This window comes from Mustela erminea, chromosome 6 (genome assembly GCF_009829155.1).
Source record: "Mustela erminea isolate mMusErm1 chromosome 6, mMusErm1.Pri, whole genome shotgun sequence".
NCBI lineage: Eukaryota > Metazoa > Chordata > Mammalia > Carnivora > Mustelidae > Mustela > Mustela erminea.
This window is the reverse complement of record NC_045619.1, coordinates 65,202,363-65,216,707: the sequence shown is the minus strand read 5'-3', so window position 1 is coordinate 65,216,707 and position 14,345 is coordinate 65,202,363. Positions and strand designations below refer to the sequence as shown.

At 40.7% G+C, this 14,345-nt stretch overlaps 1 protein-coding gene across 2 annotated transcripts in view; it reads left to right on the top strand.

The window, feature by feature from the left end:
* Window positions 1-14,345, top strand: part of FAR2 (fatty acyl-CoA reductase 2) — a 133,632-nt gene that overhangs the window by 82,813 nt on the left and 36,474 nt on the right. For both annotated transcript variants that reach the window (XM_032347549.1, XM_032347550.1), the window contains one exon: window positions 6,648-6,876. In XM_032347549.1, the coding sequence (XP_032203440.1) occupies window positions 6,688-6,876 (189 nt within the window). In that variant the 5' untranslated portion in view covers window positions 6,648-6,687. The remainder of the gene's footprint in view (window positions 1-6,647; window positions 6,877-14,345) is intronic.

Here is a 14,345-nt window from a genome sequence, read left to right as displayed (position 1 = left end):
ACTGGACAGTGCCCCGACCCTGACCCCCGCCGCCTGTCCACCAAGATTTATCCCTCCCAAAATATTGATAGAACCAAGACGAAGAAACCCTGGTTAAGTAAGTTTCCCGAGGGGCAGAGCACCTTGTTTCTTTTTTAAAAAATGTTTTTCTCTAAAAAGCTATCATGAAATACTGGTAGGGGCGCCTGGGTGACTCAGTGGGTTAAAGCCTCTGCCTTGGGCTCAGGACGTGATCCCAGGGTCCTGGGATCAAGCCCTGCATCGGGCTCTCTGCTCAGCGGGGAGCCTGCTTCCCGCCCCCCCCCCCCCCCCCCCCCGCACCAGCTCTGCCTGCCTCTGCCTACTTGTGATCTCTCTCTCTGTCAAATAAATAAATAAAATCTTAAAAAAAAAAAAAAAAGTACCAGTTAACCTGTTTCCCTTAAGTATTTGAATCTCAATTTTTTGTTTTTCGGAAGAACTACTCAAAGAAAAATTTCCATATGCTGAAAACTGCAAAAAATGTATAACTTGGCACAACAATCCTGATTCAGTATTTTAACATCTGTTCTCTAGAAACAAGAACAGCTTCATTTTACTACCAAAAGAAGAGTAAAAACCAGTTATTTCTACTCATGACCATGAGGAATGATCTTAAGAGGAAAAAAATGCTCCAGAAAAGAAAGGAAAAATCTAAGTTGCTGCCTACAGCCTATGCACTACTATTCCCAGTGTCTAGACAGTATCTGGTGCATAGCAGACATTCAGTAAAAATGCACTGGCTAGAGGTGCCTGGGTGGCTCAATGGGTTAAGCCTCTGCCTTCGGCTCAGGTCATGATCTTAGGGTCCTGGGATTGAGTCCTGCGTTGGGCTCTTGGCAGGGAGCCCGCTTCCTCCTCTCTCTCTGCCTGCCTCTCTGCCTACTTGTGATTTCTCTCTGTCAAATAAATAAAATTAAAAAAAAAAAAACTTTATAAAAAAAATGCACTGGCTGACTTTCATAGACCCCCTCCTTTTTCATTCAAGCATCATATATCCTACCTTATACAGGATGATTCTGAAAATTGTCAAAGTGGCTTAGGCTTCTCACAAGCCATATCATGAACGTGAGGAACAGCAAATTGTCCTTTGTTCTCTGCAGTGGCAATCCAAAGATATGAAAGGCAAACCAGGACTAGTCAGCTGGTCCTAAATATATTCCTCCTTCTAGAGTTTGTATTGTCCATGACTGAATGTGAGTTTACTGTAATTTTTAAAATAATTAGCTGAATTATTTTAATGAATTATGTTCAGGGTTAGTAATTCCTGGACCTTGCAAGTTTAATATATGGAACAGAATTCAGAGAGCCATTTTTTTTTTTTTTAGATTTTATTTAAATCTAAATAAATAGATTTATTTATTTAAATGCTGAGCAGAGAACCCAATGAGGGACTGAGCAGAGAACCCAATGAGGGACTCGATCCTAGGATCCTGGGATCATGACCTGAGCTGAAGGCAGACCCTTAACCCACTGAGTCACACAGGCACCCTGGGTGCCAAATTTTACATAAGAGTTTCTACGGCCAGGAACTAAGCCATCTGTGGAGAGTGGAGGCAAGAAGTAGAAGAAACATCTCTGATACAGCTTTGATCTGAGGATGAGGAATTCTCAGACATTTTTCAGAATCACTGGCCTTGCTTACAGCCTTGGCCACACTCTTCTGCCACCTGCTCCTGACAGATAATGAGGGCCACGAAATGCTGGTTTGTTTTCCTGTCCGAGAACTCCGTGTACTCTGCCATGGCTTGGTTTTGCTTGAGAATTATCCGGACTCCCCACTGAGCTGGCAAATTCAATTCTTTGGGGACACATCAAGTCTTCGTCCCACGAGAAATGGGCTCATTAGAAATACATGACCTGCTTCCTAAAATTTTTTATCACAGGTTACAAAACTGTATCCGGGATCAAAATACCTGAACAGTATGTTCGCATTCTAGAAAAGATGACTCCACTAAAGCATAGAAGAGTGCAAAACAGGGAGTGCCTGAGCAGCTCAGTCAGTTAAGCCTCTGCCTTCAGCTTGGGTCATGATCCCAGGGTCCTAGAATCGCCCGCATCTGGCTCCCCGCTTGGTTGGAGGTCTGCTTGTCCCTCTCCCACTCCCCCTGCTTGTGTTCCTTCTCTCACTCTATTTATGTCAAATGGGTAAAATCTTTGAAGAAAATTAAAAAAGAGTGCAAAACAAGCATCTGATATCGTTAGAACAAGTGAGGTGGGGAAATAACCTTATCCAAACTCAGTTTCTCTTCTGTATTTTCCTGCCAACCATGCTTATTTATACCTAATATACTAAAGGAGTATGGTGCGGGAAAAGGAACTGGCAAGGTTCATCATCAAGTAGAGTTGCATTTGGGGAAAGCAGTTTACTTGGCGTGATGACTGACTGAGTTGTAAATCACCTCCTATTTCCAAAAGAGGGTGTATAAAATGCATAAGACAGAGCACTTAAAATAAATGTCAAAAGGAAAAACCAGGAACTATTAAGAGGAAAAATGTATAACCAGTGACTATATTAACAGCTAATACTTATTGAGTATATAGTATGGGTAACAAATATTTCTAAGAGTTTTCTTTTTTAATTGATAAATGATTAACATACAGTGTTCTGTTAGTTTCAGATGCAACTCTTACATTGCTCAGTGCTTATCATGATAAGCGTACCCTCAATCCCCTTTATCTGTTTTGCCCATCCCCCCCCCCCACCTGCCCTCCTGCAATCCTCCTGGATTTTTTGATTGTCTCTTTTTTCTTTGTTTGCTTTGTTCCTAAATTCCATATATGAGTGAAATCATATAGTATTTGGCTTTGTCTGACTTATTTCATTTAGCATTATACCTTCTAGGCCCATCCATATTGTTGCAAATGGCAAGATTTCATTCTTTTTTATATCTGAGTAATATTCCATATGCCATCTTTATCCATCCACCTATTGATGGACACTTAGCTTACTTCCCTATCTTGGCTATTATAAATCATGTTTCAATAAACATAGGGGTACATATATCTTTACAAATGAGTGTTTTTGTTTTCTTTGGGTAAATACCTAGTAGTGGAATTGCTGGATCATATGGTAATTCCATTTTTGATTTTCTGAGAAATCTTTATACTGTTTTCCACAGGAGTGGCACCAAATTGCATTCCCACACTTCCCAGAAGTGTACAAGAGTTCCATTTTCTCCACATCCTCACCAACTCTTGTTATTTTTTTTGTCTTTTTGATTCTACCCATTCTGACAAGTATTAAGGTGAAAACTCACTGTGGTTTTGATTTGCATTTCCCTGATGATGAGTGATGTTGAGCATCTTTTCCTGTGTCTGTTAGACATTTATATGTCCTCTTTGGAAAAATGTCTATTCAGATCCTTGACGCATTTTTATTCAGATTATTTGGCATTTTTTTTTAGTGTTTACTAGTACGAGTTCTTTATATATTTTGGATATTAATCTCTTATTGGATATATCATTTGCAAATATCTTCTCCCATTCAGTAGGCTGCTTTGTTGTTTTGTTTTGATGGTTTCCTTTGCTGTGCAAGAGCTTTTTATTTTGGTGTGGTTTCAATAGTTTATTTTTGCATTTGTTTCCCTTGTCTGAGGAGATACATCTAGAAAAATGTTTCAGTGGCTGATGGCAAAAACATCACCAGTGTCTTCTTCTAGGAGTTAATGGTTTCAGGTCTCAGATTTAGGTCTTTAATCCATGTTGAGTTTATTTTTGTGTATGGTGTAAGAAAGTGGCCCAGTTTCATTCTTTTGCATGTAGCTGTCCAGTTTTCCCAACACCACTTAATCAGTAGACTATCTTTTTCTCATTGTATGCTTTTTCCTCCTTTATTGTAGATTAATTGGTCATATAAGCGTGGTTTATTTCTGGGCTCTCTGATCTACTCTCTCGACCTATGTGTGTATTTTTTGTGCCAGTCAAATACTGTGTTGATTACTAAGAGTTTTAGTAATATACTGAGTCATATAATTCTTACCACAGCATTATTATGTGGATACTTTTGTTATCCACATTTACTAATGAGCAAGCTACAGCACAGAGAGAATAATAATGTGCCTGACATCACAGTGCTAATAAGTGGCAGAACTTGGATTGGATTTCAGATAGTCTTGCTTAGAACCTGTGTGCTCAACTAGGATGTTGAATTGCTTTCCACAATTTTCTGAGCTTCCAGGCAGGCAAGGCAAGATTCTTCAGTACTATTCCCAAGGGATAAAATCTTTAGAAAGTGATTGGGTAGATTGCAATATGAGTAACATTTTGCAACATGGTGAAAAAAAAACTATGATTAGTTGCTGTTTTGCACAAGATCCAAATGTGTTCTTCAGGGGCGCCTGGGTGGCTCAGTGGGTTGAAGCCTCTGCCTTCAGCTCGGGTCATGATCCCAGTGTCCTGGGATGGAGCCCCGCTAGGGCTTTCTGCTCAGTGGGGGGGCCTGCTTCCCTCTCTCTCTCTCTCTGCCTGCTTGTTATCTCTGTCAAATGAATAAATAAAATCTTAAAAAAAAAATAAAGATCCAAATGTGTTCTTCAAAGTGATATTTTTCACATCAACCTTCAATAAAGTATTTTTTTAAAAGATTTATTTACTTTAGAGAGAGAGAGAGCACATAAGTGGGGGGAGGGGTGGAGGGAGAGAATCCTCGAGTAGTCTCTCCACTGAGCACAGAGCCCGACATGGGGCTCCATCTCACAACCCTGAGATCATGACCTGAGCTGAAACAAGAGTCAGATGCTAAATTGACTTAACCACAAAACTGCCCCTAATAAAAGGGTTTACATAGTAACTCAGTGGCTATAACTAACATGATTTGAAATCCAGATTTCCTAAACTGAAAAGGGTTGATGATCAGATGTGATTTCTGTCATTGATCCTTATTTTATTTGCATCTGTACAGTCTGTCATCTCGTTTACGTATTTACCAACCTTTGTATTTGCTGGCCTCTTCTGCCAGAGGGAGCACAAAGATCTGTTTGCCTCATTCATCTGCTTATCTTCAGAACTCAGCACAGTCTGTCAGGGCAGGAACTCAAAATTATTTGTTGAGTATTTCATGGGTGAATGAATCCTTCAAAGGCAAAGAGTTCTGCCCAAGACCAGCCACAAGATCCTTACAGTCTAAATTATGACTATTATTACGATCTGTAAATTATGACTGTTGAGGAGATAAGGAGTTTTAAGGAGTTACTGGCAGGGGAACCTTCACTGGAGGTGACCAGGCAGGGTGCTAACTCTCATAGTTGTTTTTTTTTTTTTTTCCTTCTTCATGAGCTCTGATGTCAGGGTCAGTCCCTGGAGTTGTGTTCTGCTCAATCTACCCACCGCCATCCAGCAGGTCTCAGGGGACCTATTATGACCGAAAGGAAGTCTGCACCCAGCCCACTGCACTGTTTCATTCAAAGCTCTCCACTGCTGCTTCCCATGGACCATTTTTTTTTTTTTAATTTCTGTCTTTTTTTTTTTAATTTATTCTTTATTTTCAGCATAACAGTATTCATTATTTTTGCACCACACCCAGTGCTCCATCCCATGGACCATTTTGAACACAAGCTTAGAGACAGACACTTCACGTGGCATGTCAATAGCACGTGGTGACTTTTCTGGGAGGCCCAGGACCTAAAGGCCGCACCTGGCTTCCCACTCCCAGATCTGCTCTTTCTCTCTGCTCCTGGCAACGGCCTTAAATGGACAGAGCCCCTACAGTCACCTGGTGGTATCTTGGAGCTTCACAAAGCCTCCAGTCCTGGCTGTGCTTGTTCAACCTTCTCTTTCCTTTGTCTTTTGCAGTGTTTCAGCCCTGAGAGGAACACATGGGGAAAGGGTGGCCCTAGACACCTTTTCAGCCAAAGGAAGAGAAAAATGTATTTACTCGGAAATGGCTGGGTAGGCCAGGGCCTGTGAATTCAAGTGAAACCAGAAGTTATTTGCTCCAATATTTTTTCTAAAAAAACTGCAACTGAAATACTAATTCTATCATAATTGAAAAAGAATGTGATGGCTGTTCTAAACTTTGTTTTCATGGGTTATAGGGCCACTCCTAGCCTTATCACTGATGTTCCCGTCTCACTGACGTCCTTCTGTTTCCTCCAGGCCGTATGACCTGCCACACCTTGCACCTTTGCTCTTGCTATCTGGGCTGGAAACACCTTCCCCCACCACCCCTGCCCTCCCTTAACAGTTTACCTTACCTTCACCCATCCCGGCAGACGGGTGGGCCTTTCGGAAATTTCTAAATCATGCTGTCCACCGTGTATCTGCAATCCCTTTGTTGTAGCACTCACGTATTATATTCGGTGATCTATTTAGACATCTGTCTCCTCTGTTAGTCTATGAGCAGTCTCTTGAGAGTAGGAACCATGTCTTATTTTTCTTTTTTCTTTTTCTTTCTTTCTTTCTTTCTTTTTTTTTTTTTTTTGGCCTGCAATTCCTGGCATAAAATCTGGCCTGCAAAGCGGGCTCAGTAAATATTGATTAAAATGAATCGTGTTGTCAGTAAAGTATGATGCTCTCACTCTGACCTTTTTCTGCATCCAGAACTCCTGGAAGTGCCAGAAACATTTTTAATTGACTGCATTTTAGAACTTCTGAGAATGTAATGTTTTGTTATTCCTCTTCCTTTTCAGGAACCTCTTTCCAGAGCTATAAAACACCAAGAGAAGAATCATGTCCATGATTGCAGCTTTCTATAGTGGCAAGTCCATTCTCATTACTGGGGCCACAGGCTTCATGGGCAAAGTGTTGATGGAGAAGCTATTTCGCACCAGTCCTGACCTGAAAGTCATTTACATCCTTGTGAGACCCAAGGCTGGCCAGACAACGCAACAGAGGGTTTTCCAGATCCTAAATAGTCAGGTATGCCATAGGGGAAGAGCCTTGGGACAGGATGACTCACTGTAATGTTTCCTGACTTCCACAGACCTGAAGGTGGGGGCCAGGATGCCTGGGCAGGTAGAGGAGGGGAGACAGGACAAGATGGCAACCCACAGCTCATAGGAATCTGTGATTTTGTCCTGTAAAAGAAGGAGGAGTGCCTAGGCCCTGTCCAGGGCAGGTGAGCAGATACTCTGTGTTCTGGAAATTACTGAGGAAGAATCAAAATGCTAAACCCCCCAGAGTGGACTCTTCAGGCTCGAGATCTATCACCGTTCAACGGAACCCTTTCCAACCTTTCTCCTCCTCCTCTTCCTCCTTCTTCTTCTGCTTCTCCTTCTTCTTCTTCCTCTTCTTCTTCTCTTTTAAAAGATTTACTTCTTTCTTTGAGAAAGGGTGCTCGCCCAAGCAGGGGCAGAGGGAGAGGGAGAGACAGACTCCCTGCTAAGCAAAGAGCACAATGCAGGGCTTGGTCCCAGGACGCGGGGACAATGACTTGAGCCGAAGGCAGACTGAGCCACACAGGTGCCCCCACCTTTCTTCTAAATTCAAGGTAGTTCCAGCACCACCCCCCATTTTTGGATATTCTGTTCTTTTCCCTGATACAATTAGTATACAAGATACAATTCGTAAGTAGCCATGTGATAATATTCCTATTGCCCAAACTCCACAAGGTTTAGGTGTTCTACACTTGATCTGGGTAGCTTGGTATTTCTGTTGCTATAGGTTCCTCTAAAGGGAAGACGTGTAAAATGAAATCTATGTATAAATGACCATTTGGGCATCAAACCCTCTCAGTCCTTAAAAAAGGACTACGCATAGCCTCCCATGTTTTACAAATTTGAAGGTAGTATTGGCTTTGGTCTCAAGCATGTCTGAGCTCAAATTCTGGCTTCTCAATTCACTGCCACTTTACCTTATATGTTCCAGTTTGCAGTGTTCAACATGGGAACAACCACAGAGACCTCCCAGGATTGCCACGGGAGCTGAATAAGAAAAGACACATGTCTGGTTTAGAGTTCTGTATGGAATATATTTGGGCATTTAGGGTTGACAAAAGAAAAATTTAAATAAGGTTTTTTTTGTTTTTGTTTTTGTATTTTACAAAGTCTCCTTTCCCATGTGTACGAAGGCTCCCATCTAACGGAGCTGTGTCCGCTAGCCCAGCACACCATGGACGCCCAGCAGCCCCACTGACCACATTTACCTGCAGACACCTGGATGCAATTTGGGTACGAGCGATCAGCAAGAGAATCAGGAAAGTTCTCCTGTGTCACATGGCCTGACACCACAGTGGGAAAATAACAGTAGCTGACTGCTGCTGAGTGCTGAGGACATGCAGACCCTATTCAGAGGCTTTTTTGTGCCTTACCTCGTTGACTTTTGCAAGAATGATTTGTATCCTCAGTTTTCATTTTATAGATGGAAAGAGCAAGACCTGAAGTGTTAACTTCCAGAGGTCACCCAGCTCGTAAATGAGAGTGGCAGACTTTAGATTGGTCTCTGAACCAGTACGCTTGCTTCTACCCTATGCTAGCAGGTTAACCCCACATCGTAACTAGTAGCTCTTAATAAGACCAAAAGGCTAAGTGGCACCAAGCAGAAATCTAGAATAACTCTCAGATCCCTCTTCGGACAGCTTCACTCCGTTGCGTATCGCTAACAGATTTTGTTTTTATCACACAGCAGATGTGTTTAGCTTTGTAGCCAGCTTATAGATTTCTAGATAAAATTGTGGCAGGGAGTCTTGTGGTCAGCACGAGCTTTACCTACTGTTCTTTTCGATGACATAGCAACATTGTTTTTGTTCTGGAAGTCTTAACTATTATAACTTCTCCAAAGGCTGGCTTGGGAAATCTCTACACCTGTTTCCACTCTTGCTGTTGGCCTTTGTAAATAATGGTTCTCAATCTGCAGTCTCCAGACCAGCAGTATCCATATCCTCCAGGAACTGTCATTATCGGATGGTCCCTACAGAGTGTGGGCTTCAAGGCAGACTGACCTGGGTTTGAATCTTAGCCCGACCCATTATTAGCTGTGGGGCCAGGAGCAAGACACATACTTTACTGAGGCTTAGTTTCATTACTTGTAAAACAGGGTCCTACTACCTTGCTCACTCAGGAGTGTCTATTTGGCTTGTTTATCCACCTCTCTCTCTCTCTCTCTCTTTTTCCACCCACTCAAGTCTTTCTGGATTCGCATCCAAATCTGATGTTATTAGGTGTGGTATGCCTTTAACTGCTATCTCCTATAGCCTCACATTTTACTGTTAGGCTAATCAGCGTTTATTCTATGGATTTCTTTTCTCTGTAAATTTTCCCTGAAAGAATTATGGGAGGAAAGAAATCTGTTGTGCCTTATATGGCTGAAAAACTTAATATTTGTGGTTAAACATCATGTCTGCGTGGCCCTTTTGCGGGTTTGTTTTTCCCCTTTTTCTAGTACTTTTATTCCTTGAGTGCCTTGGACACCTAAAAAATTTTGAGAAAGTTGCACACTATGTCTGATTTCTTTTTAAGGCAACATCAGCCTCCATTCCGTGTTGTCATTTGTAACAGAAAGGTTTATTGCTAAAAAGAGCAGATTCCATCTAGAGCCTATCTAGTCTTTGGTTAGACAAATACCCGCTATCTTGGCACAATATGGAACTTGATATCCACAAAAAGATACTCCATGGGAAGAAAAAAAGGATGTGCTTTATTTCGGGGTCCTCCAAAACTGAAAATCTTCCACTACACAAATCATGAATGATGGCCTCGGACCATGGAGACACGGTGCTGATCGCTACCCATGAAGCTGGTTGGGGATCAGGGTAGCACAGTCCTTAGTTTCTGACTCTGTGATACACAAGGTATTACTGCTCATAATCCTTGTGAACCTAAAAATTCAAAATGCAGACAGACCTTCAGATTATGTTTTGAAACCAGGTGAACGGAGGACTTTGGAATGGTAAACAAAACAAACAGAAAACTTTCCAGATTATCTTACTTTTCTTCAATGCAAACGAATGATAATAATGAACTTGAAAATGCAGTTTTTCAGACACACCAGCCGTATTTCCAAGCTCAGTGGTCCCCACATGCTGCCGGCTGCGTCAGTGCACAGGGCAGGTACAGAACACTCCTGTCATTGCGGAGGGTTTCAGACAGCATCCATCTAGATGATCCAGGGTACTGTGTAGGAAGACCATGCCGTGCTCCAGATTTCCTCTTGCCCATCATTTCTACCAATCCCACACTTAGTGAAGTGCTTACTTGGGTGTCAAATGCTGAGCACTGAGGATACGAAGATAAAAATGAGATTTAAAAAAAAAAAGTGACAGATAGTCCCATAAAACATGCTTGAAGTGCAGCACGAGCTCTCCTGGGAGAGGAGACCAAAGGGCAGTCTGAGGAGAAAGAAACCACACTTGCAAACAGGTGACAGGTTTGGTGTATTTGCGAACCTCTGGGTGACTTCCTTGGCCCCAAACAATTTAGTTTTTAAGAACTAGAAAGGGATCCTGAGACCAGATCCGGGAAGACTACAGACAATTGTGTTAGTTAGGTGATTTTCCTTTGGGAAAAACAAAACAAAATAAAACAAAAAACTCGTTGAAACTGGCTTGCACGACAAAGGATAAAATGCTGATTGCACAGTGGAAAACTCCAAGAGCTTGGTTGCCCGGAGCGGTGGCTGCACTGGTCCGTGAATCCTCGGCTCCGCCATTTTGTTCTGGCTTTCTCCCAGTTACGATAAGATGGTTGGCTTTTTGTTTTGTTTTGTTTTGTTTTGTTTTGTTTTGATAAGATCATTGCAGCCACTGGATAAATAGAGGCTAACTCCCTGAAGCTCTCTCTCAAAATGGATGAAACTTCTGTTTTGGAAATCCTCAACAAATTTCCCCTTACATGTCATCAGCCTGGGTTAGGTCACATGTCCATTTCTGGACCAACCCCTGTGGCATGAGGTATGCCATCTACTGAATTAGTCAAAAGCTCCAGATCTAAGCTAACCGTTGGGCAGAGGATAACAGAGCACTTAGATGAAGAAGTCTTTCCCTGGGGCTGGGATAAGACCATCTTCTCCTGAGGCACAGAGACTACATGGAGAAGGGAGAACATCTGAATGACTTATCAAGACACAAAAGGATAGATGTTAGGAAGAAATCTGCCTGCCAACTCTTGGAATAGAGGACCAGAAAAATGCCTCCTGATACTGAATACCTAAACATGGTGGACAAAATATCTGTTTGTAAAATAATCTTAATACATCACTGAGCTAGAGAAAAAACAAGAACAGAGGCAACCTTGAAAAATTAGCTACCAGGGAATTCTGAATGATCTTGGGAAGGACCTTGCGTTGGGAGTGTAATAATCAGTCGTAACTCAATTAAGGTGCAGAGAGACCAAAGCTGACATTTGGGTTAAAAACGCAAAATAGAATTTCTTTATGGGTTTTGTTAATGTAAAACACAAAATAATCAGTGTTTTACTTTGACTAATCCTAAACATAGCCATTGATTGGTCATCTCCAATGTAGAGATAACTAAACTAGAGCTTGATTGTAACTCAAAACCAACAAAAACCAACCAGCAGCCATTTGGCAAATCCCTGAATGCTTAGGACTCTCCATTTCTTTCCCCATAGGTACATTCCTGGTACCATTTTTAAACCTTTTCTCTATATCTTTCAAGATACTCCCAACGGTTTGGGGTCCAGCACACAGGGAGCCTTCTGTAAATGCTCAGGCCCACATACCCACTCTCTGCTAAGCCTTTCTTCACACATTTAGTCTCCTAAATTCACCCTCAGAAAAAAAGTACTTTTCTTTCTTTAATTAAAAGTCTGTCCTCTCCCTAAAGAAGATTTTACTGTTTATAGTGAAACTATTGGAGATTCGCAGTTTTAATAGGAAATAATTACTAGAGCATCAAAATGCTCAAGAGATTAAAATATGGAAATGTCTTACATTTCTAGCTATTTCTGTTTTTGTAGCAAAGGCATTCATTATTCTTTCATAAATGTTTGACTTATGCTGTTGGATAGAGAATGGACAGAATGGACAGACCTTGGGCTTCTACCTAAAAGCAAAATAATGTAGTTTAACATTTTTGTAACCTCTTTTTTTTTTTTAGATTTTTTTTTTTTTTTTTTTATTTGACAGACAGAAATCAGAAGTAGGTAGACAGGCAGGCAAAGAGAGAGGAGGAAGCAGGCTCCCTGCTGAGCAGAGAGCCCAATGCAGGGCTCGATCCCAGGACCCTGGGATCATGACCCAAGCCAAAGGCAGAGGCTTTAACCCACTGAGCTACCCAGGCACCCCTGTAACCTCTTTTTTTAAAATGTGAGACTATTCCATATGAATTCTAATGTTCCTCTATTCAGTTAGAATTTGGGGACAAAGTTACAAGTCAATTATTCCAAATATGTGGGCTGCCACAATCAACTTTCCAAGACAGCGTTCTACTTCAGGGAATACACCCATAAAATTTTGATTTTCTAGTAATTCTATCTGCATTTATGCTCCCCTAATGTCAGATACAGTGAGAGTAAGAGATTCTTAGGTTTGGCAGATAATACACCATTTTCTCAAGTGTATTAGATTGGCCAAAACCAATAATACATTTAGTACCCCAGTGTTTTCCCTTTCACTTTTAAGTCTAAGACCTTTCTATTGTCATTACTCTCATGTGTTACCATTGTCCACTCCACCAAATTTGGACATGTGTTACCACTGTCCACTCAAACCACAGGTCATGAACCAAATTTGTTGAATGAAGAAGTTTAGTGTGTTCCAGTTTTCCAGTGGCCTTATCTGGGCCCAGGCCAAGCCTTACTTCCATTATCTGGCCACTCTCCCCTCTGGTTTCCTGTCTGGGTTAGTGTTACTGTCAAGATTAGTATTACTTTCTGTCTGGGTTAGGATTACTTCCGGTAAGCCTCTAATTCTGCAGATATATATTAAATATCCACGAATCAAGACCCAGTTTAGATTCTGTCATTTAACTTTATTTTGATGTAGGCAAAGTGACTGACATGCAGCCATCCCTTATTCCTAAGTAAGGCCCGGTGTCACCTTTAAGCAATATTTCTCTTCAGTCGCACATAGTAATGTGTGACTTCTAACCCATTTTAAAGTAATTCAGTGTTCTTAAAGTTAGCTTAATCATAGCGGGTTTGTGAGGCTTCGAAGTATTTCTTTAAAACATGATAAAGTAAAATGTTTTCAGTTTGCCTTGATTCCCACTAAGTGCCCAGGAAATACGGTCAAGAGAACATCTGTTGTATCTATCAAAATTTAAGCATCTGATTCATTGCTTTCCTTTCACAGTATGGACAGCTACCCCCTCTCCCTTCCGGGCTTCCTGTTTCCGTGCTTTCAGAGGGAGACAATTAAGTGGGAGATGCTTTGGAAAAAAAGGTTCTTTTAAATCGTTGGGCCACAGGGAACCAGGGCTTGAGAATCAGAACAGATCAGTTTTCTCATATATAAGTAAGTTTCCTAAGTATGTTCAGGTCCCTTAAAGGAACTTATCAATAGAGGGAAAAATATCTGAATTAACGACAGATTCTTGAGGACTTCCTCACAAAGATAATTAAGCAAGCACTCTAAGAAAACAACCAGAGACACACGAATATTGTACCTTATTGTGGTATTATTTATGGTAGCAAAAACTGGAACCAACCTGAATATTGTATAATATAGGAGAGATAAAATAAGAAATAATACATATGTTAAACTAGTATAAGGACATTAAAGCTCATATTTTATAAACTATTAAATGACATGAGAAAATACTTATATTCAGTGCAAAAATAAAATCCCAAAACCATATTCAGTATAATCTCAACTAATGTCTTTAAATGCTGCTAGGATCTTGAATTAATTTTATTGATTTTTTTTTTTGGCACTTCCAAGTTTTCAAATTACAATTATAATGAAGATGTTTATTTTTATGGTGAGAAAAAAGGTGCCCTCTTTTGTAGTGAAAAAATAAGAGCAGTAATCTTAACCTTTTCCAAAGTTTTGAAAATATAGTGAAAATGAACATTTCACGAGTAGAGTGGGGGAAGAAAAACCCACTTTTTCTAAAGTAAATAAATAAGGCAGCAAAGCAATCATGAATTTCCAAAACTATGTCCTCAGCTATAAGTCCAGTTGATTTTGAGTTTTGAAACTGATTATCAAAATTAAATAATTTAGCTCTATTTTTATTAGAAATATGATTCCAGGTATTCAACATGATTCTTTTCTTAATCTTTTAGTATCTTTCCTAAAATCTGAGAAACTTCTAAGGAAAATAAGATTTCATGTGCCAAAATGTCAACATGCTCATCCCAGGTCCATGCTATTCAACTTGTGGGTCCCCGGGGCCCCTGAGCTGGCTGCATAATCTCTTACTTATGAAGAATGTGTTCATTTCATTATGCATCAACCAGCTTTTCATTGTAGCAAAAAAATTTTAGAGA